General features: G+C 44.5%; 1 protein-coding gene across 1 annotated transcript in view; it reads left to right on the top strand.

Annotated features, from left to right (window-relative positions):
- Window positions 1-8,690: 8,690 nt before the first annotated feature.
- The window catches only part of hectd2 (HECT domain containing 2), a 60,984-nt gene continuing 43,410 nt past the window's right edge, over window positions 8,691-26,264 (top strand). The window contains exons 1-2 of the mRNA XM_085476957.1: window positions 8,691-9,252; window positions 20,897-21,038. Of these exons, the coding sequence (XP_085333083.1) occupies window positions 9,169-9,252; window positions 20,897-21,038 (226 nt within the window). The 5' untranslated portion in view covers window positions 8,691-9,168. The remainder of the gene's footprint in view (window positions 9,253-20,896; window positions 21,039-26,264) is intronic.

Raw genomic sequence — 26,264 nt, 5'->3', positions numbered from 1 at the left:
CTATAGGACAGTCTCTCAGATTATCCAGCAGGTGCAGCTCCCACACACACACACACACACACACACACACACACATACACAGGCATCCAACATTAGATCAGTGTGATGTGCGATTAATTAGATCACATTTCCACAGCAGCAGGGCCACAGGGCTGTAAATAGGTGGTAATGTGAGGCAGTAAAAGTCTGAGGGCCAGACTGGGACACTGACAACAAAGTGCATAAATACACACACACACATGTGTGATGATACATCTGTGAGGACAATAGTGAGACACTGCAAGGACAACACAAAGAGGAATCCTGACCAATAAATCCACAATTTCCTCAGTCCCAGGTTTCAGTGAATACAAGGCAGACGTAGCTGTGTACTTGGAACCTCCAGCAGAAATAAAATGAAAAGGGGAAAACCTGGGAGGGAAAAGTGCTGTGCCTATGTGATTATTCTTTGGAAGATTTTACAAAATGAGCTGTCCTGTTAAAGCAGTGTCAGGTAGACGTGACATGTGGAAAATCCATTTTCTTCAGCAGTCTGAGTGCTCATGTCCAGACTTCTCTCTCCTCTGCTACCTCATCAGCTCCTCTGACAGGACACTGAAGTGTTTCTAAGCCAGTCGGAGGTAAAATCTCTCTAGTGTGCCCTAGGTCTGCCTGAGGGGCTTCTCCTGGTTGGACACACCTGTAAAAATGTAACCTAGCAAGTGTCCAGCAGGCATCCTAGTCAGAAGCCTGAACGACCGAGCTCTACTCTGAAACGGCTGATCTCTAGATGAACAAGCATTCCTTTCTGGAAATACCCTCCCACATAAAGCCAGGAGCACAGATCAGTCAGTTAAAGCCTTAACCTTCATCACAAGTGTGATGAGGCTGGGGTGAGCCATCTTGAAGTCAGTGGGGAAAAAGGTGAAATTGGCACACCAGGGTCAGAGTGACTTGGTGCCCCAAGTGGAGGATTTCAAGTACCATGGGTACTTGAAAGTCAGGGAAGAAGGGAGCAGCAGACTGATAGATGTGTGCAGCGTCTGCAGCCCCAGTCTGCTCTGTGTTCCTACCCTCAGCTATGACCTCCAGCTGTGGGGAGGATGAGATCGTGGTTATGAGCGCCACAAATGAGTTCGTTAGAGAAAAGGTGAGGAGCTCAGTTAATCTTTCCCCTCACCTGGCAGATTGTCGCCCTTCCTGAGGTTAGTTCTGCTCAAGATCTCTTCCTCTCAAAAGGCACTTCTTCCTCTCCACAGTAGCCAGTGTGGTTATCTGACCCTTAATATTGCACAGTCCTTATCTTATAATAAAATGACCTTGACATAACAGTTGCTGTAAAGAGATTCTGTATAATAAATAAATAAATAAATAAATACCACATTAGTATTTGTAATTCAAATGACCAAACTGCAGAGAAAAGCTTGTGAAATATCTGGAGAAAAGCATAACAGACGCAAAATATTTTATCTTTTCATTTATTTCAATGAGACATCACAGCATGTGGAAAAATAATTTATTCCACGTCAACTTTTGGCGTCACGAAGCATCCTGCAGCACGGGGTCATTCAGAGCGCTCTCATTGGCTGGTATTCTGGCAGTGACATCAAAACATCTGTCGATCCGGAAAATTCTGGGCTTAAATAGATTTGATTAACAGCTGATGCTGGTCTTTTATTTATTGCTTTCATTTCTTTTATTTAGTTTTTGTTGTTAGCTCCGAATCTTAAAGGTGAAAAATTAGCAAAACTGACGAAACAAATGAATGAACATGTGGTTAGCTCTGCTTGTGCTGACATCAGCACAAGCGTGATGATTTGCGTGATGAAAACTCACGCAAATCATCAAAGACATTTATATTTAATAAAATATGATCTTTTCTCAGGAACCAGCCTCATTTGACTCTTTTCAGCAGTTCCATCTGATAGAATAAGAAGAGATTTTAAAAGAATTGCATGAAATGAATGCAGACCATGCTTTGATGGGTAAACAGCGCCCTCTTGTGTTCAGACGAGGAATGACTCAAACCGCATCATCGTCTCAGTTTTAAGATCTAATTTTTAAAGCAAGCAAACTGAGATATTATTGTTGTTCTTTGTTTGTTTATTTATGAAATATTTCAGTTTCAGTTTTCTTCTGTAATCATTTATCTGACTATCAGTTCCCCATTTATTTACTTTCTTTCCGCAGTTTTACTTTCAGCAGCCAATTTGTTGTTTTCAACCAACCAGCAGTCGTACAGTTAAACCCATGCTGCATAAATTAGCGCTCCCTCCATCTCCTGAAGAGGCGTTGCCTTTGCAGGCCTCCACTGTAAATAAGGATGTGTGCTTAATGACTTTCCTGACTAGCAAACATTTTTTTTTATTTGTAAAAACTGATCTTAAGAGCTTGAAAAGTTGAAATGTAAAAACAAAAAAAAAAAAAGCATTTTTTTTTTGTTTTTACATTTGTGAGGATGTTTCACGTCTCATTCAAGAGGCTTCTTCAGCTCGTTCACCCACTGTTGATCATTAGACTTGTCACGTGACCCTGAAGAACTGAAGAAGCCTATTGGTTGAAAAGTTAAGCACCATCACAAACTTTGTCTTCATTTTTCAAACTCTTAAGACTACCAGTGACAATCTTGTGAATATAATAATAATAATAATAATAATAATAATAATAATAATAATAATGTCTCATCTGCTGTTTATTTTTCAAACACAGAGGTTATAAAAAGTACCTTCAGCGACGTCCTTCTTATTTGTCTCCAAAGCAGAAATGAGGCAAATTCAAATCACATTTTTAAAATCATCTTCTACATTAATGTAATAATTGATTTATTTGCTCTCTGTTGATGTTTTTCCCTGACCGCCTGTTTGTTGTTGGGTAGATTTTGGCACTTTTGATCCTTCATTTAAAAAATTGTTTGTTTTTTTTATTTCATGAAACATTTTGGACAAGAATCTAAACATCCAAACTTCTTCTCCGATCCTTTCGTCCTTTGTTAAAGTTCCCTTAATTTTTCCAGCCTTCTTCAGAAACACGCTTGTGTTTGGGCCGGATCAGAAACATCATCATGTGCAGGAAATAGCTGCACCGCTCACCCTCCTCTTCCTCCTCCTGTCTGAATCTCCTCTGAACTCCAGTAACCTCTCTCCCTCTCCTCTCTGTTTTTTGGGGGAAAGGCGTGTGCGAGCGCGTCGCTGCCAAGCGGCCTGAAGCTGAGGATTCTGCTCCTCTCGCTCTCCCAGATGTTGCTCCTGCTCTCTGTCCCACACTTTGAGGCGTTGCTATGAATCAAACCAAATATTCCTCCTGACAACAGATGCCTCTCCCCTCTGAGCTCCTCTGTGCTCTCACATCAGCACAAACTGACGGCGATCAGACAGGATGAACCGACCAACCCGCTGTCCTTACACGCACGCACACGCACACACACTGCCTGTGTTTTTATTCAAATTCAACGCATTATGGAAAACCTTTTATTTACTTGGATTTTACAGTTATCCACCAAATAAACAAATAAAGATCTTTTTCATGCAGTTTGCTTCATATTCCTCTGGTCCCTTCACCCCCGTGTCACATCGCAGAGGAGCGTTGCCACCAGGCGGCGGAGGAGCTCACCGTCACGGTAACACCATCCGCCCTCCGTAAACTGCAATGTGTGGCCCAAATGTGCATTTGAAAAAAAAAAAAACACACTGTTGACAGAGACGCAGGCAGGCTGGGAGTTTATTTCTCACTTCCAGGATGAAGAAACATTTGCATGTTGACAAACAACGATTTAGCTTCAGTAGTTACTGAACACAGTCGAGACATTTGCCTGCATTTGTGTGACGTAGACCTATAGTTGTGTTATATCAAACCTGTCTCCTCCACTCTCCTCCATCCCCTCCCCACACAAAGCTGAGTTTTCACAGTCACACTTAGAAATGTCCTCCTCCTATTTTCTTTCATTTCGTGATGATTGTGGTGGATCAGCGTAGCTGCCACACACACACACACACACACACACACACACACACTCTCTCTCTCTCTCTCTCTCTCTCTCTCTCTCTCTCTCTCTCTCTCTCTCTCTCTCTCTAACTTCAAAGCCTGTGGAAATCTGGGTATTAGCTTGTGTGCCTGTGCACACCCAGACACATCTGTGTTGCAAGAGTTGGTTATATGAGCAGGTCCAACATGAACGTACAACTCGGCGGATTGAATTTATATGTCTCTCTATTAACTTAATGCATCAGTGGGGAAATTACAGAAATTGATTGGTGAGCTATCGCCAATCACTTTGCCCAGCGTTGATCCCTGGCTGTGCTCGTGTCATTAGCAATTCTGAGACCCAAATGTTAGGAGTTAAAAGTGTCCCATATTCTTTCATTTCCAATAAAATTATCAGTGTAGCTGTTCTCCCAGCTGTTACAATGAAGTTTAACACACTGGTATCTGTGAAATAATGATTTTACAGTATTTAGTTGAGTCAGAAGCTAGCAAGACTTTAGCCAGCTAGCTTCCATCTAAAGATGATAGTATGACAGTCCGAAGCCTTTCTAAAGAAGCGAACCATACAGCTCTGCTAGAAATTTGAACACAAACCAAGATGAAGATCTAAATACGAGTAACATATCTAGCTACCATACCTGGTACCATACCTGGTAGCTAGGTATGGTTTGGCTAATATAAACACATTAGCACAGCAAAGATGGAGGATGAGGCTGAAGTTGTTCTCAATAGAAGTCATCATTATGCTGCTCTTTGGTTTTGTTTACTCACTCTGAACAAGTCCTGATTCTAAGCTCAGTGTCCTCTCTAAAATATGAGTCAGCCCAACTAGCACCCAAATACGTACTGGACCACCGCGAGTCCATGGGTTGTAGTGAGTTTCAAAACTGAGCTTAAAGATGTGTTTGACCTGATCATGGATGGAGCCAATCCTAGCTAGCATAGGGCGAAAGGCAGGAGGGTACATCCAGGCCAGGCTGCCAGAGTGTCCCATTGGATAAGACGGACAACCATTCCCTGCACATCAACAGTGCTGATAATAAACTGAAGAAGCTGGGAATGACCACTCAAGAGTTTCTGAATGCTCGTATCTGTTCAAATAAAGAAGATAAAAACAACCAAAGCCCATTAAAAAGATGAGGGCCCCATCCAACACAGGACAGTCTTATAACTGATCTTTAAACTGATTCTGGCAGCAAGATAAACCTTTAATAACTACGTATAATCAAACTAATAACCTGTAATCAAGCTTCTTGCAACATTTTTACTTTTTGGATACTCGCTGGTTCGCATTAGGTGGTTTTAAAAAACTGTACAGTTTCCTCTTTGCCACCCAGTCCACATCTGCTCAGAGACAGAAACTGGTTACCTGAGATCCCCATATCAGGGATGTTAAAGTGAATGTTTAAAGCAGGCTGCAGCCCGGGTTTGGCTCTCAGGGATTATTTGTGTATGCAGTGACCTAATTGCTTGAAACTTCAGCTATGTTTTGATATCAGGCTCCATTAATGTAATAGTCTACATATAACAGAACATAAGGAAAGGCCATAAAGGTCTCGTTTAATAACCTTTGCGAGAATAAACACACATGTTTGTGCTGAAAAAAGCAAGCAGTCCTTCAGCTGACTGCTCACTCATTCATTCACTCTTTATGTTTTCATCTCCCCTCTCTCGTTCATTTTCCAGATCTGTGTCGGATCCCCAAATTGTTTAAGGAGAGATCCGCAGCCCATAAATCCATGAGTCAGCCGCAGTCCTGCTGCTGTTATGTAACATTCCCATAATGCAACAGTGCCTGGTCCCTCAGTCTGCTGCCTCGAATCCCAGCACGCCACGATGTAACAAAGAGGAGAACAAATCTGATCTGTCATCAGACATAAACACAACATGTCTGTTTACTACAGCTGATGTCTCCAGCGTGGGCCGGAGGCTCACACGAGAGCTCCCAGCAGCTTTGTATTTCACCATCAGGTGCAGAGAGGCCCGAGCGAATGAACGTCTGAGGTCCAGAAGCCATAAAAAACTCTGTGCTGACGCAAAACACATCTGCTGTTACAGCAACCCTCAGCGCTTGCTGCTGAACAGACTCTGAGCTCGGAAAACAAACAGAGCTCGAGCCGACGGCGAGACTCGACCAATTTTAGAAAAGCTGGTGCCTGAAAGCTGCTTTCGGTTCCTCTACAAAAACAAACTGCTTGTCCAAAAAGTCCATTTTTACACAGCAGCTGACCACCTCTGTGTGATGAGTGAAGCTCAACAGAAAGTTCTCCACTTCATGTTCACGTCTTCCTCAGGTTATTCTGTTGTCACAGGTAAGTCAAAGACGGGGACACAATATTAGGAACCACTGTCAGTGAAAGTCAGTACAATTACAAAGTATTATTTTATTTCATTCAGATTTATTACAGGAATGTTGCCTATAACACCTCGACCATCATTGCTCTCCTTTAGCAGGTTGTAGTTGTTGTTGAGGAGGTGGAAAATGTTTGAAACCTGAAACACATCTTTAGTTAGTCACACAGAAAGTTTGCAGACTGCTGGAGCTTTTCACCCCGGCCTTAGCCTGAAAAAGCTATGTGGGCCCGCCACCCACAGGAGGGGTCGTACAGGTTCAACGCTCTTTGAATCAGTCAGAGATGGAGGTCCTCGAGGCCCAATCCCCAGTTCCAAACCGGCTGAAACACTAGTTCATGCATTTATTACTTCCAGGCTGGACGACTGTAATTCATTATTATCAGGAAGTCCTAAAAACTCCCTGAAAATCCTTCAGCTAATCCAAAATGCTGCAGCAAGAGTCCTGACAGGGACTAGAAAGAGAGAGCATATACTTCACTTCACCCATACTGACTTCTCTTGAGTGACTCCGTGTTAAATCCAGAAAACGAGGTTTTGAATAGAATCAGGCCCCATCTTTTCTGAAAGACCTCATTTTACCGTATCACCCCAATAGAGCACTACTTAAAAGTAGAATTGGAGGCAGAGCCTTCAGCTGCCAGGCCCCTCTTCAGTGGAACCAGCTTCCAATACTTTTAATATTAGGCTCAACTTTCCTTTGTGACAAAGCATATGGTTAGGGCCGATCAGGTGACCGTGAATCCCCCCTTCATTACCCTGCAGTAGGTCTGGGTGTGTGTTTCGGTCAGCTGCAGCATTTCAAGCTGACATTTCATCAAATCAAGATGTTAACCAACTGAAAAAAGGATGATACAGAAGATGTGATTGGTTGGAGCTACATCCACTGAAACTTAGTGTACACTTAAGCCTATATTAACCTATAAATACAAGACAAAAATACACACTGTGGCACTCGGCTTGTCCCCTAAATTGCAACTGGCACTGCGAGGTACCAGCAAAAGCAGCACATTGTCACCACTAACCATATATTTCAGCTCTGCTTCGTTTGCTACAAGCCTCAGTTGTCTGACTTTATACTGGCCTTGGAATAAAAGTGAGTGCAAAAGAGCAGAGCTTGCATTATGAGAATATCTGATCTAAAAATGTGTTCAAGGCTTTTCCAGGACCTGCAGAAAGACTGGAGCTGTTTTTAGGAAACCAGACGGAGAGTTCAGATGATCTCAAGCTTACCGAGAAAACCACACACACACACACACACACACACACACACACACACACACACACACACACACACACACACACACACACACACACACAGATTTGTGAGGAGCTGTTCAGTTTCTTTATGTTCAGTGAGAGTTGGCCTGTAGCCCAGATCCAGTTTCTCTAATTATGGACAGAGGTTAAATTGTGGCGGTGACGCAGAGTCTACAGCTCCGCACAGTCAACGCAGGAGGAATCACAGCTCCTTACTTCCCTTCAGCTTCCTTTCAAAACAAAAGTACCAGTGTGGAAATAGCAAAGTATACAATACATTTGGAATTATCATCAGAGACACAGATGCTCAGTGCTCACAGTGTACCAGTTATTTTCTGACCACTTGTTTAATGTCCATAAATAAATCTCACAGAAAAATTCTGATAATAAGAAAATCCAAATGAGCAGAGGAGAGAGAAGAGAGAAAAGCAGACAAACAAGACCAAACAAAGTGTGGGAGAGAGCAGGCAACAGGTTTTATATCTCACAAAGAAAATGCCTTTAAAAATGTTTGAAACCCAAAAACAGATAAACGAGGAAATATTTTCTTTCTCGTTAATAAATTTCTGTTTCTACCAAGCAAAAGGACAACAAGCATGTCCCTCCCACCTGCTGACGAAATATCAGATGACGATTTTTTGACATAAATCACAATTCCGAGATGATCGCTTTATGTTATATAAATAAAATTATTGGTTTCTTAACTTTAAGCAATGTGATTTTAAAAAATATTAATGAATGCACTTATTTATGTAATAATTATTTTTAATTACCTATTTTCTATTCTTGCTTTTTTGATTGGACCTTTTTTGCAGGTATTCGTTGATTCTTGTTGCGTTTATATTTGCTTGAATTACTTAAATTCACAGAGATTGTGAAAGTTTCAGCACCAACATGCGTTTATTCTTACAAAGGTTCTTTCGTTCTCTCTTCTAAAGCTCATGTTGCCCACTGTCTGCCGTTATTTCCTCCTCTCTCTAGCTCTCTCTCTCCCGTGTGTGTGTGTGTGTGTGTGTGTGTGTGTGTGTGTGTGTGTGTGTGTGAGAGGGAGAGAGAGAGAGAGAGAGAGAGAGAGAGAGAGAGAGAGAGAGAGAGAGAGAGAGAAGCTGTGCTCTCCAGGCGCCTCCTCCTCCTTCTCCAAACATGGCGCCGGCCCGCAGCTGTGCTGCCTCCCCGTCAGACGACGCAGAGAGGGAGAGAAAGAGAAGAAGAAGCGGGTAGAAACTCGCCCCAAAGTTTAGGAAAAAAACTTAATTTAAAACCAAGACTGCTTCGTGCTTTTTAAAGTACATCGGAGACTTTACGCGCCGCTTTTGGAGACGTTTACGCGTCAGGCTGTGCGCGTAACGGAAAGCCCACCTGTCCGACGAAGGTAGATTTCACTCCGTTTCTCGTAGGATGTGAGTCTTCCTGATTTTTGTGAAATAACGGAGCAGAGCGAGCAGGCAGCCGGGGGACTCGGGGTCAGAGCTGGCTCTGGTTAAAAACATGTGCAGCCCTGTGACCAACAGCAGCACAGAGGCTGTAGAGGAGTGAGTCTTTCCAGGGGACGGGGAAAAACGCAAAACAACGTTTCCACTCTTCCACGCTCAGAGGATGGATGGAGAACATTCTGCGCTGTCAGGAGTTGAGAGGGAGAGAGAGAGGCTCCCACCAATTTACAACAGCTCCCCTCCTGCTGTAAGAAACCCGCCTTTTATCTTTATCTATTCCACAACAGAGCGATCCCTGTCATCCCTTTCTGTTTGTTGTACAGAAAACATGTTTCACGTGCTACTGGTTGTTCTGGTGATAAGGAGGCATATTTTAAAAGTTATAAAAAAATAAGCAACGTTTGAACATTACAGGTAGAAATGTTAGACATCATTATCCCGTTTGAAAAAGACAATATATGAATTCAGGGTAAGGTTTTTCATGCATGTGCTTTAAAAAGCAAACCAATGACAGGTTTTTAGGAAGCATTCATCTTTGCAACTGGTGCAGGTTCAGGAACCGCACTGGGGTCTGTGTGCCCATACTGTTACATTCAGAACTGATTGTTTGAGTTTTACTGTGTAATAATAGATATCAGGCGTTTCGTGTTCTAAGAAATAATAAAAAAACGTTATGCAACACAAACCACGGTAATTAGAGCAAAGGATTTTACTGCAGGTCATCACTGCATGAGTCTCTCAGCGTGCATCTTTTTTAATGCAGTTTCACGTTCCACTTGATCCAAAATCATTTTGTAATAAGACAAAAATCTTCACTGTTTGTACTTCAGGAATCGGGTACATGGATTTGAACTTGTGTAAAGTCCCCTAAACTTCCTGAACAGATAGAAAAGTGACATTTAACAAAAAAAATAAATAAAAGACTGCACTTTTGTTGCTTTTTGGAAAAAGTGATGCCCCTGCCTTACATAATGATGCCTGACTCCAGCTCTCCAGCAGTGATGTAATCATTCGAACACAGAGCCGGGCGCTCGCCTCGCTTGTTGGGCTTTTCACCGGCGTTGTTTTCGGTTTGGTTCTCTGTGTCACTTTGGAGCAGACTGGCGGGCTCGCTGGCTGCTCGGTTGATGTCATCTACATTGTGTCAGGGAGCAGGAATGTGCAGATCAGAAGGTTCGGGGCTAATAAACAGTCTGTCACTGCTGAGACCCACTCTGTCTGGAAATGCCATAAAGTGGCCGCATGCGCTTTTTCTCTCCGGGGCTTTGGCCTGACTGATTCTGATTCTTCTTCAGAAGTTTTCTGGCTGCTTAGGCTCAGTGCGAGCTGAAAAGATTCAGGCTTCAAGTTTGGAGAAACAGCTCCTGGAGACAGTGGCTGCCATTGTTTTACCCACCAGTAAAAACAGACCAATTGAAGGCAGCTGGTGCTCCCTGTTTTTTTTTTTTTTTTTACCTGATCCAGAATTCTTGTTTCTGAGAGTTGCCCGATGATGAGAAAGCATGTTATTATCTGGAAGACTTTTTCCAGACCTCCAAGAGTTTGATGAGCTGATGGTCTGGTTACTTAAGTCAAGTAAAACCTGACTCAGCAGATTCATGACAAACATTTTTTTGGGTTTCAAGCTTTGATTGTTGGGTTCTGCTGTTTTTCTCTGAAAGTATTTCAACTGTGAGTTATTGCATATAAAATCAGCCAAATCTGAAATAAAGCCGGTTTAAAGGTTTTAATTCCTTGACTAAATAGAAACTCGACTTTTACATGTGTTACAAGTTGTTAGAATATGACTGTGTCACACACAGAAGATCAGCCTTGTGTTAATTGTTATATTGAGATTGAAATAAAAATAGTTTCTCTGAATTTTTTTTCATGTCACTGTGGGATGGTGCTTCAGGGTTTAGCACTGGGAGCTCACAGGTGGACGCTCCTCCTGTTCTCCCAGGTTTGTCCTGGAGCTGGCTTAGTTCTCGGCTCAGGGAATTCTTAAACGCTTTGCTTCCAGGTTTAAAAAAATCTTTGATAGACTTCCATTTATATGGTTCCACTCCACACAAACTTTCACAGTAGCATCTCTGTAGATATGCTGTAGCCCCATGGTTATATTTGAGCATTTCCATCATCCATCTGACGCCATCCACGATTATTTTGATGTTGGACAGTCTCCTTTGTCTTTGTTTAGCAGTTCAGCCGCTGGTAAGCAGCTAGCCCTGGCCCTTTATTCTTTCATGTTTTCTCTGTTGATCATTGCCATGGCAACATGTTTCAAGTACCTGCTGATTAGCCTATTAAGAAAAGCCTTGAAGCATAAATTAAGTGGCACAAGCTGAGTGCGATTTGATTTGAAGATGACTTTCCGAGAATGCCTTTGACAGACCTGGCTCGCGTTCATCTAATCCATCCATGATAATCCATAACCAGGGAATTCAGTTTAAAATGAATTACATGTGGATTTGAAGATGAGATTCCCAGTTTGGAGGAGAAAATAACTCCAAATATAAGAATGTTTATCAGACAGAAATGGTTTTTTGTACAGATTGCCTGGGTGACATTCGTGTTTATCCACAGCAAACAGCCAGCGTGCTAACTGAATCTTCGCTGACAGCTCGCTAGAAATTGAAAGAGCAGCAGTGCTTCAGTGAGTGTGTCTGTGTTTGTGTTCATCTCAGCTTCAGACTAAACTCAGAACTCCACAGAAACTCTTGGTGTTCCCCTAGTTTCCCTTTAGTCCCCTGTCCAGGGTGACATCGGGGCTTTCCTTTGACTTTGAACACAACACGCCGGCTCTGAGATGAGCTTCAGGTTCTCTTTGAACACGCAGTGCACATCTGATTTCTGCATCTTAAAGAAAGAGCTCAACTTTATTTGCTTTGCCACTGCAGACAGCGCGTCCTCAGTATAAGCAGGACTGATCATCAGAGCACGTGACCCTGGTGTAACCTGCAGTGTTTCACGTCACTTTTTGGTATAATCTCAGCTCGCTTCACATCTCCAGCAAGGTGGTACTAAATAACGAGGCTCCTGGGAACTGTGCACGATTACTAAACCAAAAAAAAGAGCCAGGCAGTACTGGGCTACTCTATCAGTGGTTTGGGGAGTTTTTCTTCAGCCCCAGATATTGGCGCTTGGTGAAAAATCCTAACGGGACTAATGCTTGCTTTATTTTGCCATGACCGGTCTCCAAACTGATGCCAGACTTGTGGTGATGATGCTGATGATGATGCACCAGAATGAGCTCACTGATTCTGTGAGCCATCTCGGATAAATGTTGGCTGCTCATTGGAGCTGATTTCAGCCTAAATCAACCCAAACCAGCTGACTTGAACACAAGTTTAAATCTGGGATCCAGAGTCAGACTCACATCTGGTGCTGTGCTTCCAAAACTCAGCCAGATCTGGCATCATTAAGCCGTGCTTACTCAAACTTGATGAGGAATAATGTCTGTGTATTTGGAAACCATTTCTAACAGACTGTTGAGTCTTTGTGTTCAGGAAGCAGACTGTACATCAGCTGCAGGTCAATCTGCTGGATGAGATCGTGAACTGAAGCATCTATAGCTGGTGTAAAGACAGTGCTTCACGTTTATATACAGCATATTCGATCTGATTAGAGATGAGCAGCTGACAGAGGAGAGGCTGAGCAGAGTATGTGAGACACAGTCAGACGCTGAGCTCTTCGTGGCGTGGTTTCTCTCTGGATGACAGCATTTCCTCTCAGACTAAATGACTGAGCAGAGCCGGACACGACGGAAATCACAAGACTGCTGCTAAAGCCGTTTAATTATTGTCAGATGTGAAGCGGGATCTAGTTATCGAGAAAACTTGAGCAGGAATGATTTGTTGACAGCCTCATTTCCTTGATTGAGTTGTTTATGCTGCACGCTTTCCCGGACATCACCTGTCAATCAGCTGGCGTGGGCAGGCCTGTGGCGATGATGAAAGAGTGAGTGATGTGGCTTCACTGGGAGAGGACTGTAATTATACACACATCACTTCTAAGGGAGTGATGCAGGAAAGCAGCTCTGCATGAAGAGAACGAAGAAGTTTACAGCGGCGCTTCGGGCTCTGTGAGGTCTTCAACACCGTGGCAGCATGTCGATATTTAGCATCTTAGTTTGGCTTTTTAGTGCACTAATTAGCACCATTTATAAAGCAAATATACTTATATACAGCATATATACCATATATACAGCAAACTGATGTCAGTGTCATTAATTTCATGAACATTTATCAATAAAAATGTTCTTAATGGAAACCAGCTGAGCTGATAAATGATAATAAATGCAAGTAAAAAATGTATAAAATATCTCAACAGTGTCGTTGTTGGTCACAGTTATGGGATGGTAATATGACAGTTCCAAATCAAACATGTTAGTTCAGACATCAACGTCAAGCTCAGCCACAATCCCAGCCCCTGAGATTTACTGGGATTGTGGCTGAGCGTGACAGTGCCAACCCACATCATGATGGCTCAGCTGATACCTTTCTACATATCACAAACTGCATGTCGGCTGTGTTACTTAGGCTGCTTTAGCTTGCCCGCAGTTCTTGCCCATCTGCCGGCTGCTTTGCAACCCACCTCCACCTTTAGCTTAAGATCGTTTTTGATTGTGGGCACAAAAGCAGTGACGAGCAGTCAGGCTTGCAGCGTTATAACTGTTTCCACTGTGGCCACAACGTTTTTCTCTGGAGTGCTCGTTTTGGCTCAACCCTGTTTTATTGGGGTTTGCTGCTAATTAAAGGGGAAAATAGGTCTAAAGGAACCTTTCAAAAGATTTAAGTAAATGCATATCAGTATCTGTTTTTAAAAACTTTTTAACACCAAATTGTCCTCTGAAGATATATAAGATAGAGTCCTTACAATAGGGACAAGATGACAAGAGACAGCAATACAAGCTACATTGTAGCCACAGCCACCCCTTTGCAGGCTGCAGGACACTGCTGCCAGGCCCTCTGACCACCACCAGTAGGCAACGGGTGAAGTGTCTTGCCCAAGGACACAATGACAGAGACTGTCCAAGCCGGGGCTCGACCTTTCGATTACAAGGCCAACTCCCAACTCTTGAGCCGTGATCGCCCCAATCTCCAAGAGAGATCTGCTGTGATTATTTGGATGTTAAATACTGGTTTTGTTGTCAAATAGCTGTATGAGTCTGAATGTAAGTTTGCAAAAAAATTCAAAATAAAAACATTCAATACTGAGGAAACATGTATATCCTGACTTTTGTGGAAATGTCCTTAAACAGCTGTAGTTAAAACACCAAATGTCAGGCTCGCAGAGTCTCAAGAAGAAAAGCCAACGAGTTAGAAAGCTGTGCATTAAACGCTTTTTGCAGAATTTCTCAACCTGTGGCGATTTAACGAACTCAGATGGAGCAACTGCTTTACTGCCTGCACTGAGTGAAATTTAAATGCACTTTAATTTGAAGTAATGAGAATCTTCTTCGACATGTGATTTATTGAATGATTTCAGTGTCTGCTTTTGTATTCCTGCATTAATTCTGGGTTTTCAAAAAGTGTTTGATCTGATTTGAGTGAAAAACCTGTTGCATCTCATTAACACTGTGGAACGTCTGAGCTGAGAGATGAGATGAAAGGGCACGTGTCGGCTCGTGTGTGTGTGTGTGTGTGTGTGTGTGTATCTGTTGTACTATTTGTATTCTGCGTGACGTGTGACACATAAGACTGCACATACACAAATGAGCCACAACATTAAAAGCACTGCTGGGTGAATCACCTTGTTACAATTCAGTGTGCATTAAGAAGACCTCCTAACTTTGAGCCTGTTCAAATGGACTAGTTATAAAAATTTGAACTACTACCCAGTTGTGATGAATGGGGAAACTATTCATAGAGACCAGAGAGCATTTTTCTGTGTGTGTAAGACCGTAAACGTATGTATATCTACTGTGAAGTTGGGTAATTTTACGTTGGGGTCTATTGGGACTGACTTTGGAAGCAGCCTCAAGTGGACGTTAGAGGAACTGCAGCTACTGGCACTCCCACTTTGGCTTTGTTTTTCAGCCTGGAGGTTTCTGCATGAACGAAAGCACACCCCACGCATTACAGGCCTCACCCACAGCCCACAGGACTGTAAGCTGCCTCAGTAGCACAAGAGAGACACATACAAAATGAGACAGGTGGTTTTAATTATGTGGCTGATCGTCTATGCCATCATCGTAATCTGTTCTTTTTTTGAAAATGTAGCATGTACCTGACTGTTTTTCTGTTCTTTTTAGTGCTTTAGAGAAAATAACATGGAAAAACAACTGTGTGTGTGTGTGTGTGTGTGTGTGTGTGTGTGTGTGTGTGTGTGGGCTGTCGTCAGGGCTAAAAGGGCTAAAATTCTGTTCACAATATCCCTCAGGGTCTCATTTCTTTTGAAACTGATTCATTTTGAATGGATGATTAACTGTCTTCCCGTTCCATCACCTGAACACAACACTGCTGGTGCTGCTGCTGTGTGTGTGTGTGTGTATGTGTGTGTATGAGAGAGAGAGCGTGGTGTGTTTGCGGCTGTCATGAGCGGCTGCTGTGCATCTGTTGAACTCCCCACCTCCTCTTCCTTCCACCTCTCAAGCCTCCTCTATGATCTGTTCTCTCCATCTGTTCTTTCATTTCCATTTCTTCACTGACTTCCTGTCTCATATCCTCCTTCATTTTTCCCCACTTTCTCCCATCTTTTCTGCATTACTTCACTTTCCCTCACTTATCCTTCTTTCCTGCTCTCTCTTTTCAACATGCTTTCTCATCAATCTTCTCATCTTGTTACCACATTTTTCTCATTGCACTTGTGGTTCACAGACACCTAAAACTCATCAAATACCAAAAAGATTAGAAGTGTGATTCATCACAGAGAAGACTGAGTGAATATTAAGTTCATTCATTCGGTTCAGGTCATGTTGTCATTGTCTGTTCATGCAGCTGAAAACCTGATTCAGCTGCATGAACATACGGTCTGGCTGGGGCAGACCGTATGTGTTGCAGAGGAGGACTCAAACGCAGACCAAAACGTAGTGTGGATAAACAAAACAAGCCGTTTGAGGCTAGCAATGAGGGTAAAAATAATCGGGCATCGGTGAAAACTAAACAATAACCTAAACTGGGTGAACTAATAACAAAACATGAAAAAGCTTAACCATAGTGAACTGACATGGGTACCTGGGGATGAGACATGGATGAGCAGACGACCTGACAATGGCATGCAGAAAACAAAGGGCTTAAATACATACATGAGGTGATCAGGGGAGGTGGAGACACATGGGGGAAACAGCTGACAGACATAAACCTAATGACAGGACCAGGAGAGGAAAGCTAAATACAATAAACAAAGAACACATGACATTGTCAGAATAAAACAGGAAATACTAAAACTAAAACATGACAACACAACTTAACAGACCTAATATGTGATGAATAAATACAAAACCCCAAAACATAGAAAACCCAGGAACAATAACTGCCTAAACTAAAGGCAGATAGGAAATAACACAAACTAAATCACATAACAAAATGAGACAAATACAAACATGAACTCAGAGCGCTGGGTCAGAGACCCAACCTGTGACAGAGCCCCCCCCTCAAGGGCAGATTCCAGACGCCCAAAACCTCGAAAAACAAAACCAAAAACAACCCACCAAGGGCGGGCGGTGGGGGTCCAGGACGGAGGGCCAGAAACAAGGCCAAAAAAACCAAAATGTCCATCAAAATCACAGGAGCACAGGGAACAGTTCATGACTCCTCAGGGGGCCGACCCGGAGGGTGACGGTCCAGAAAATCATAGTTCATGTGATCAGGGGGCCGGCCCGGAGGCCGACGGCACAGAAGTCCATGGTCGAACAGTTCCGGGGGCCGTGCGTGCGGACGGCAATGGTGGCGACATGGAAACCGTTCAGGGGGCCGACCGTGCGGATGGCAACGGCGTAGAAACAGTTCAGGTGGCCGACCGTGTGGACAGCAACGGCGTAGAAACAGTTCAGGTGGCCGACCTCGACGGCGGTGACGTCCAGCAGGTGGCCGAAGATTCCCAGGTGCAGAGCGAGGCTTGGGCGGCGGCATAACAGCCGTAGGACCAGGCGACGCTGAAGCAGAGGCTGGACCAGGCGTAGCAGAGGCCGGACCAGGCGAGGCAGAAGCAGAAGCCGAGGAAGACTCGGATGAGGCCGAACCAGGCGAGGCAGAAGCTGAGGCCGGACCAGGTGAGGCAGAAGCAGGAGCAGAGGCCGAAGCCGGACCAGGCGTAGATGAAGACTCTGACGAAGCCGGACCAGGCGAGGATGAAGACTCTGATGAAGCCGGACCAGGCGAAGACGAAGACTCTGATGAAGCCGGACCAGGCGAAGACGAAGGCTCTGATGAAGCCGCACCAGGCGAAGACGAAGGCTCTGATGAAGCCGCAGCAGGCGAAGCACAGGCTGGAGCTGCAGCAGGCGAAGCACAGGCTGGAGCTCCAGCAGGCGAAGCACAGGCTGGAGCTGCAGCAGGCGAAACAGAAGCAGAATCTGAAGGTGGCTGGACGGGCTCCTCGGGCCCCCCAGCTGACGTGGCTTGAGGCTGGTGCGGTTCTCCTGAACCCCCAGCTGACGTGGCATGAGGCTGGTGCGGTTCTCCTGAACCCCCAGCTGACGTGGCATGAGGCTGGTGCGGTTCTCCTGAACCCCCAGCTGACGAGGCATGAGGCTGGACGGGCTCCTCGGGCCCTCCAGCTGACGAGGCATGAGGCTGGACGGGCTCCTCGGGCCCTCCAGCTGACGAGGCATGAGGCTGGACGGGCTCCTCGGGCCCTCCAGCAGACGAGGCATGAGGCTGGACGGGCTCCTCGGGCCCTCCAGCTGACGTGGCATGAGGCTGGATGGGCTCCTCGGGCCCTCCAGCTGACGAGGCATGAGGCTGGATGGGCTCCTCGGGCCCTCCAGCAGACGAAACTTGAAGCCGGCTGGGTTCACCCGAACCCCCAGCAGACAAAACTTGAAGCTGGCTGGGTTCTCCTGAACCTCCAGCAGACAAAACCTGAAGCTGGCCGGGTTCTCCTGAACCTCCAGCAGACGAAGCATGAAGCTGGCTGGGTTCTCCTGAACCTCCAGCAAATGAAGCATGAAGCTGGCTGGGTTCTCCTGAACCTCCAGCAGACGAAGCATGAAGCTGGCTGGGTTCTCCTGAACCCCCAGCAGACGAAGCATGAAGCTGGCTGGGTTCTCCTGAACCTCCAGCAAACGAAGCATGAAGCTGGCTGGGTTCACCTGAACCTCCAGCAAACGAGGCATGAAGCTGGGTGGATTCTCCTGAACCTCCAGCAGACGAAGCATGACCAGCAGGTGTAGAGACCACCGGCTGGACAGAAGGCTGAGCAGGTGATGGAGCGAATGACTGAGCTGAACAATGGGGAGCTGGCTGAGCTGCACAGTGGGCTAAGGGCTGAGCTAACGGAAACACAGGAAAATGAACTATTGACTGGGCTGCTAACAGAGCTAATGACTGAGCTATAGACTGAAAAGCATGCAGTAGTGATGGTGGTGTTGGTTGCGGACTGAATTCTCCTGAGCCTTCAGTAGAAACAGGAACGGGTGCAGGCACCTGCTGGACACTAGCCACTCCCACCCGAGGAGTAGGTACGGGTGCGGAGACGGGCTGTATCCTGGCTGACCTCACCCTGGGGACCGGCATGGGTGCAGGGGTGGACTGGTTCACAGCCCCCCTCACCCCGGAAGCCGGGACAGGCACCGGCAATGGCTGGGCAACTGCCCTTCCCACCCGAGGAGCTGGTACGGGTGCAGAAACGGACAGAGCCTCAGCTGGCCTGGAAACCAGAGCAGGGACCAGCTGGGCCTCAGACTCCCTCACCCGAGGAACTGGTACGGGTGCAGGGGTACGCTGGGCCCGAGCTGCCCTGGCAGCAGAAACACGAACAGGCAAAGGAGCAGGCTCAGAAAAAACAGTCTTAGAAACGGCAGGCTTAGGGTTAATATGTATTGGGTCGACAAAAACAGACCTAGCAAAAATGAACCCGCCGTCCACTTCATGTTTAGCAGTCTTAGTATTAGCAGTCCTTGGGTTAATAGTTTTCGAAATCCTTGGGTTAACAGTTGTAGAGTGAGCTGACTTGGGGATGACTGAACCAGACTTAACAAAACCTGAACTGACAGAACCTGAACAGACGGAAGTGGAACTGAGTGTGTTTGTCCTGGTAACGTAATTAACAGTCTGTCCTTTAACCCTATGTGCAGGCTTAGGCGAGCGGGAATTGTCTTTCATCCCTCCCTGTGTAGAGGGAGTAAAACAAAACGGATCCTCCCAGTCCACGTCGTCATCCATAAGGGAAATTCCCCATGGATCGGAAGTGAGCCGATTGTTGTTAGCATCAGACGGGTCGTGAGGGTAATAGTCATTGTTACTCACCACCGTGAGCTCGGCATTGTCCAGTTTATGGCGACGGGCGCGCTGCTTCCTTCGAGTGGAGGAAGCCGGCGGAGCGAGCGACTGAGCCCCCGGTGCACAGAACGGAGACACCGAGGCTGGAGCGTGAGCGCCTGAAGCCACACGGAGGACTCCCACCTGAAGCGAGCGAGGCTTAGATGCAGGCAGCGCAACAGGCGGGGACTTTCGGCAGCTCTTGGGACCTCCGAGAGCTAGCCGAGTCCCGTGGAAAATGCGCTCGTAGTCGGGGGTACGCCACGGCTTCCAGCGGAGTTCCTCCTCCAGCTGGGCGAAGGCTGCCTCCCGACGCTCGTAAAGCTCGCGGTCTGCTGAGTCCATAGTGGTCAGGTCGTACTGTCACGGTCTGGCTGGGGCAGACCGTATGTGTTGCAGAGGAGGACTCAAACGCAGACCAAAACGTAGTGTGGATAAACAAAACAAGCCGTTTATTGAGGCTAGCAATGAGGGTAAAAATAATCGGGCATCGGTGAAAACTAAACAATAACCTAAACTGGGTGAACTAATAACAAAACATGAAAAAGCTTAACCATAGTGAACTGACATGGGTACCTGGGGATGAGACATGGATGAGCAGACGACCTGACAATGGCATGCAGAAAACAAAGGGCTTAAATACATACATGAGGTGATCAGGGGAGGTGGAGACACATGAGGGAAACAGCTGACAGACATAAACCTAATGACAGGACCAGGAGAGGAAAGCTAAATACAATAAACAAAGAACACATGACATTGTCAGAATAAAACAGGAAATACTAAAACTAAAACATGACAACACAACTTAACAGACCTAATATGTGATGAATAAATACAAAACCCCAAAACATAGAAAACCCAGGAACAATAACTGCCTAAACTAAAGGCAGATAGGAAATAACACAAACTAAATCACATAACAAAATGAGACAAATACAAACATGAACTCAGAGCGCTGGGTCAGAGACCCAGCCTGTGACATAGAGGTTCTGACTCAAGAGCTAGAGCACCACTAAGTGCTGGTTTCTTGGTGTTATGGGTGAAATCTGGGCTTAAAATGTTCACAATCGAGTTGAAGTCCTAACCTGGATCATCTAGAAGAGATAGAAAAAAGGAGAGAAGATGGAGGTTGTGTCTGGTTTTAAAGGGCTCCATAGTTCTGTTTTAGTTTGTATGTGATTGGATCTCGGAAAATAAACAGAGCTGGTTTTCCATAAAGTTTTGGAGTAAAGGTTTGTGTGTGTAGCTGAAGTCATGTCCGGTAGTCTCTCACTAAAGCTGGCATCTCCACTTTGATTCTTCACGTTTCTCTCAAGGTAGACTGGTGACGTTGATTATGGAGTTACAGACTGAAGCGTTTGAGACTTCAGGACTTTGCAGCGGTTCAAAAAGATAAAACAAAGGAGGAGATAACTGGTCTGTTGTGCGTGCATGCAAAAAAACTTTCTTTCCACTCGTCTTCATGATCATGTTTTTGTGTGGTAGGGTTTGGGGCGAGGAGCCAAGCAGCCTTTTCCATCTCTGGGCACCTTCATCTCCACGCTCAGCCAGAGGAGGGACATGGCTGGACGTGGACTGGCTGGTGGCATCATGGGCAACTTGACCGGTAACCACGGACTCAGACACGGTGAGTTCAGACACAACTTATTATTATTTCAGCAAACAGAGTGGTTTTGCCCCTTTTCTGTCTTTCTTTGCACATCGAAAAAGGAAATTTAATCAAATTTCCCAAAATGCTGTCTCTATCCTCCATTCTGTGTTCGTGCCTTTGGTCCAGGACCAGATTAGAGCTTTGGCTTTCAGGAAATGACACCGGACTCGAGCTAGCATTCATAAAACATTATGAGTAAAAATAAAAAATAATTTAAAAAACAGTTAAAAAAAACTCGATCCATCCATCTTCTTCCGCTTAGCAGGCTCGGGTCACGTGGGCAGCAGCCTAAGAAGAGAAGCCCAGACCTGCCTTATTGTGGTGGAGAGGTTTGTGTGTTGCAGGGATCCCAGGGGCTTTGTTGTCTGGGGGCTTTTGCCACCTGGCAGGGTCTCCCATGGCAAACTGGTCCTGAGTGAGGGACCAGACAAAGAGCGATTCAGAAGAACCCTATGAGTAGAACACCAAGGGAACAGTTCACCCTTCCCGGGATAGAGTTACCGGGGCCCCGCCCTGGAGTCAGGCCCGGGAAGGGGGCCGAACGCGAGCGTCTGGTGGCTGGGCCTTAGTCCATAGGGCCCGGGCACAGCCCGAAAAGGGGACACGGGCCCATCAGCAGCCAGGAGCGAATTAAAACTGTTTTGGCAAAATCTGCCTGTTGAAAGAACCTGACTGGAGAAGCACTGCTCTGTAAACCCAAACGCTAAAAGGATTTAAATAGGAGAATTATTTGGAGTTATTTGTTGCATTCTCCCTTTTTTCCATTGATTTTTTTTTACATTATTTTAAGCCAGACTTAAAAAAACGTGTAATGTGCATCTAAGTTACTGCAATAATGCTGAAGCGTTCCAGCAGAATTAGACTGTTGAGCTGTCATTGGGAAAACACAGACACACAACCATTCGCACTGCACCACTGTGCCGCAGACACTGTGACAACTGATTCATATTAATGAAAAATATTTGAACTGACATAATAAGAACTTTACCATAGACATCATACAGAGATCAAGAGATATGACACTCACAAACCCAAACGATGAAGATGGTGTGATGTTGTGAAACTATGTGCATGCACAGTTTGATGCTGCTGCTGCTGCAAATGGAATAAAGTGTTTAAAACCTGATTTAGGGGCAAAGGTGCCAAACCTCTGAAGTGTTGGCAGTGATATGAAAGGTTTGGCTTTCTGCTGGCATATTTAGATAGGATTAAGTTTTGAGACTTGCTTCCAGAAGCACTTTAAATATTTGATTACGTGCAAAATGCACTACTTTACTGCAAAAAACATTGAAACTCTTAGAGCTTTTGATGTTTAGGTTCTTCACCATAAAAGCAATTGTGAGGCTTCTCTGTGGTTTTAAATGTGTAGATGCAACACTTTGCCTTTAGCATCTTTAGTCAAATTGAACTTGTGGCTTTTTTACTTCTACTTGTGCAACAAGCTTTGCTCCGACTTCCTGTCGTCTGAATCGGCACTGCTTCATTCCAAAGCAGTAAAGCTGCTCAGTGTTTTGTAATATTGTTCGCCGCCTCTTTGCTCTCTTGGAAGCACCGATCCCCGTCCTCGTCTGCGATGTAATGATGTGTTACTTCCTCTGTTTACAGTGTGCTTGATGTATGCACTCACACTCTGTTTATGCTGCCTGCAAATGATGACATCGCTACTCTGAAATGAAAAGCTTTGAAAAGGAAGAAGAAGAGAAAAAGCTGTGCGGCTGTGGATTTCAACATCCCGCAGTGTGAGAAGATCAGACGCCTTCACTAATAACGAGACACTTACAGACATTTTTAAGGGGTGATTCAGATCTCAGCTGACTCACAGTTGAAGCTCAAGTCACTTAGACTCAAGAGCTGGAAACAAGTAATAATTACAAATGGTTTGTTCTCCTGCACGTGAAGCATTTTTGGGCAAGTGGCATAAAAAATGTGTTTAGATAAGGTTTTTAGTTTCTCTTATTAAATTAGCATTGCAGTTATCAGATTGCGAGCTTTTTTGCGTGGCTTTAATTATTTTTTCATTGTGAGTGTTTTGACGGTAAAGGGGATGCTGCTTCCTGTTAAAGGCGTGGTTGTTTTTAAATGCCGTGTGAGAACAGAGACCCGGCGGAGCACCCACCAGCCCACTTTGTCACCACGGCTACTGATGCCAGAATAATTATACAAACCTCCGCCCCAAATCAAAACCATATGAAAGTGAAAACCATCAAGACACACACATGAAATATTGTTGCATTCCTCGGGCCCGTTACAGTCGGCCAGCCTGCTGGATAATCACCACAATTTGCTACTTCATCTGTAACGTGTTACGGGTTTTTGTAGAGATTTGTCAAAATAAAAGTGGAGTTTGGTCTCAGAAGGAACACTGTTCCACTGCAGCGTGATATGACTCAATGCAGTAAATATATAAAATGGCTAAATTGGTTGAACGAAGTGCAAAAGTCTTGAACCACCACTATTTTCTTTGTATGTACTTCCGGTGAGCTTTCTCGTCATTTTTTAAAGTCGTCTTGAGTAACAGTTCTCGAGGCTTCTGCAGGTCTTTCAAAGTCCTTCTTTGGACTTTGGCTGCTTTTGCACTCGTTTTCAGTCCCAGCCTGGTACGTGATCAGTTTCAGAGAAGTGTCTGTTGAAACAATCAGATATAAAAAGGTAGCTAACTTAACAGACAATATAGCAAAAAAATAAATAAAAAACAAATTTTAAATCGAATCTTTAGGAACTGTTTTACTTGTAGCCTCTGGCAAAAATACCTCATATGTTCCTATTTCTTTTGCTAAAAATATGAAAAATGTCAAAGATGTCACAGTGTGACTGAAACAACATTTTTGCACCAATGCGGTGATTTCCAAAGAACTTTAGCTGCCATGTCTCAGAATCCTTAAAAAAGTTGTGGAAACTATGTACATGGAAGACCAATGAAGAAGTTTACATATCCACTGGTGTTTGACTGCAGTGACTACTCTAGTTTTTAGCGCTTGACTTCATTTTTCTGCCCCAAAGGTTGCCACTTGATGCATGACTAAGTTAAACAGAATAAAAAAAATGCATAATTGTAATAAACAGTAGTCATGTGGCCATGTGCTCACACATAGAGCAGGTAACCAGCAATCATATTTTGCTGTGATGTGACTGAATAAGAAGCTATCACTGTGCAACTTGCCTCACAAACAAGGTGCACACATCATCTCCAGTCTGATGCTTGCTTTGTTCAGAAACCTCTGCAGCAATGAAAGCAGGATTGAATGGAAAGCACTTGAAAACACTTTGGGAAGATCTCTCTCACCCATCATCAAGAGACATCAAAGTAAACTCTGGAGAAAGAAAGAGAAGGAGGAAAAAGATGAATGTGACTCTTATGATCAAAAGGTGTCATGACAACGGATGCTTGTTGTTGTCAGCCCTGCGCTCAGTGATATACGAGCTGACAAAGCAATGATAATTAGGATGGTGAGGGACAGGGGAGTGAAGATGGAAGGTGAGATTTAACAATATGTTCTTCTCCTTATTGCAGCTTTGTTTCCTCTTTGATTATGAATTTCTGTCTGATTTCATTAATGAAACAACTAATTCCTTCATCGAGGAGAATTTCATGACAGAAATGGAGCATAATGAAAAAAAGAGCCAATTCAAATTTGGTTCCAATCCAGATAATTTTATTCAAAATAGTTAAATAGTCCTGGCTTTGGCAGACAAAGCACAATCTAAATGCTTTTGTAGTTGATTCATTTCATGGACCGTTTGCATGTTTGATATTCTTGATCCACAGAGGATGGCTTGTTCCTTTTCATCTTCCTTCACAATCACCATCAATACAAAGTTTACTTTTGATCAGCGGTTTGATCCATTGTCTGGAATGCTCTTTGGACAGTTTCATGGTTCAGAACGTCTTGTTTTGTGCGCAATCAGATACACACAGAGCAGCACAAGATGTTTGGACTGATGGAGAAAAGTAAAAGGTAAACCAGGTACTAAATCCTCAGCCAACACCGAACCAAACTGGCAGCCTGCTGACACAAGTGCACTCGGGGGGGGGCATCTTTCACTGAGGCTGAGAAAATCACAACGAGTGATGAAATGGAAATTTCTATTTGAAATCTACTTCTACACATTTTTTTTCACTATTGGATTAATTACTTTTTCTAAAACAATGATTTCTTCATTGTAGCATCTTTCCTCACCCTCGGGACAAAATGCAGACATTTAGCTGTTCTGTTGGTGGATGAGAGGAGTTTCTCTGTGATATAACACGTGCCCATCTCTGTTCTTGTGTCCCTTTTATCTTCTGCTTGCACAATCCTTCCACTTCTGCAGAATGAGCACCCACAATGCACCTGGACAGGGCTGCGCCTGCCTATTGTTAGTGTTGGGATTGAGGCTAATTATAAATAGAATGGATGGATGGTCATCAGTGTGGGAGGATAGATGAATGCATGTGTGTTATGCAGCGCAGCCTGGCCTCTGTGATTGCACACTGATTGGGGTTAATAGCTGTTGTTGATTCATTTCTCTGTTTGTGGACCTCTTTTGTCTCCCAGCACATATTCCCTACACCTACATGTTCCGAGAAACATTCAAAACAGGCCCAATGTCTGTTTTGCAGTTGTTGTTTTTATTTTCATTTTCACTCCATGTGTCAGTTTAAACGCTGTCGAGCTGCAGATCTACAGCTGTGAGTAATTAACAGTTTGATGTTTTTATTGAATCTACCCACCCATCTTTATCCATCCACCCCTCGTCGACCATCCATCCATCATTCATCCCTCTTTATCCATCCATCCATCCATCCATCAATCATCCATCCATCCATCATCAATCATCCATCAATCATCCATCCATCTTTATCCATCCATCCATCCATCCATCCATCTTTATCCATCCATCCATCCATCCATCCATCCATCACCAATCATCCATCCATCCATCCATCCATCATCAATCATCCATCCATCTTTATCCATCCATCCATCCATCCATCTTTATCCATCCATCCATCCATCCATCCATCCATCACCAATCATCCATCCATCCATCCATCCATCCATCCATCCATCATCAATCATCCATCCATCATCAATCATCCATCCATCCATCTTTATCCATCCATCCATCTTTATCCATCTACCATCCATCCATCCATCTTTATCCATCCATCCATCTTCATCCATTATTTGGGCAAGACAATTTACCCTACCGCCTACTGGT

Source organism: Copadichromis virginalis, linkage group LG13, assembly GCF_057382275.1.
Source record: "Copadichromis virginalis isolate Kocher_CV1m ecotype Utaka linkage group LG13, C_Virginalis_male_GT1.1, whole genome shotgun sequence".
Taxonomy (NCBI): Eukaryota; Metazoa; Chordata; class Actinopteri; order Cichliformes; family Cichlidae; genus Copadichromis; species Copadichromis virginalis.
Note: the sequence above shows the minus strand (reverse complement) of the source record. Positions and strands in the feature narration are given on the sequence as shown.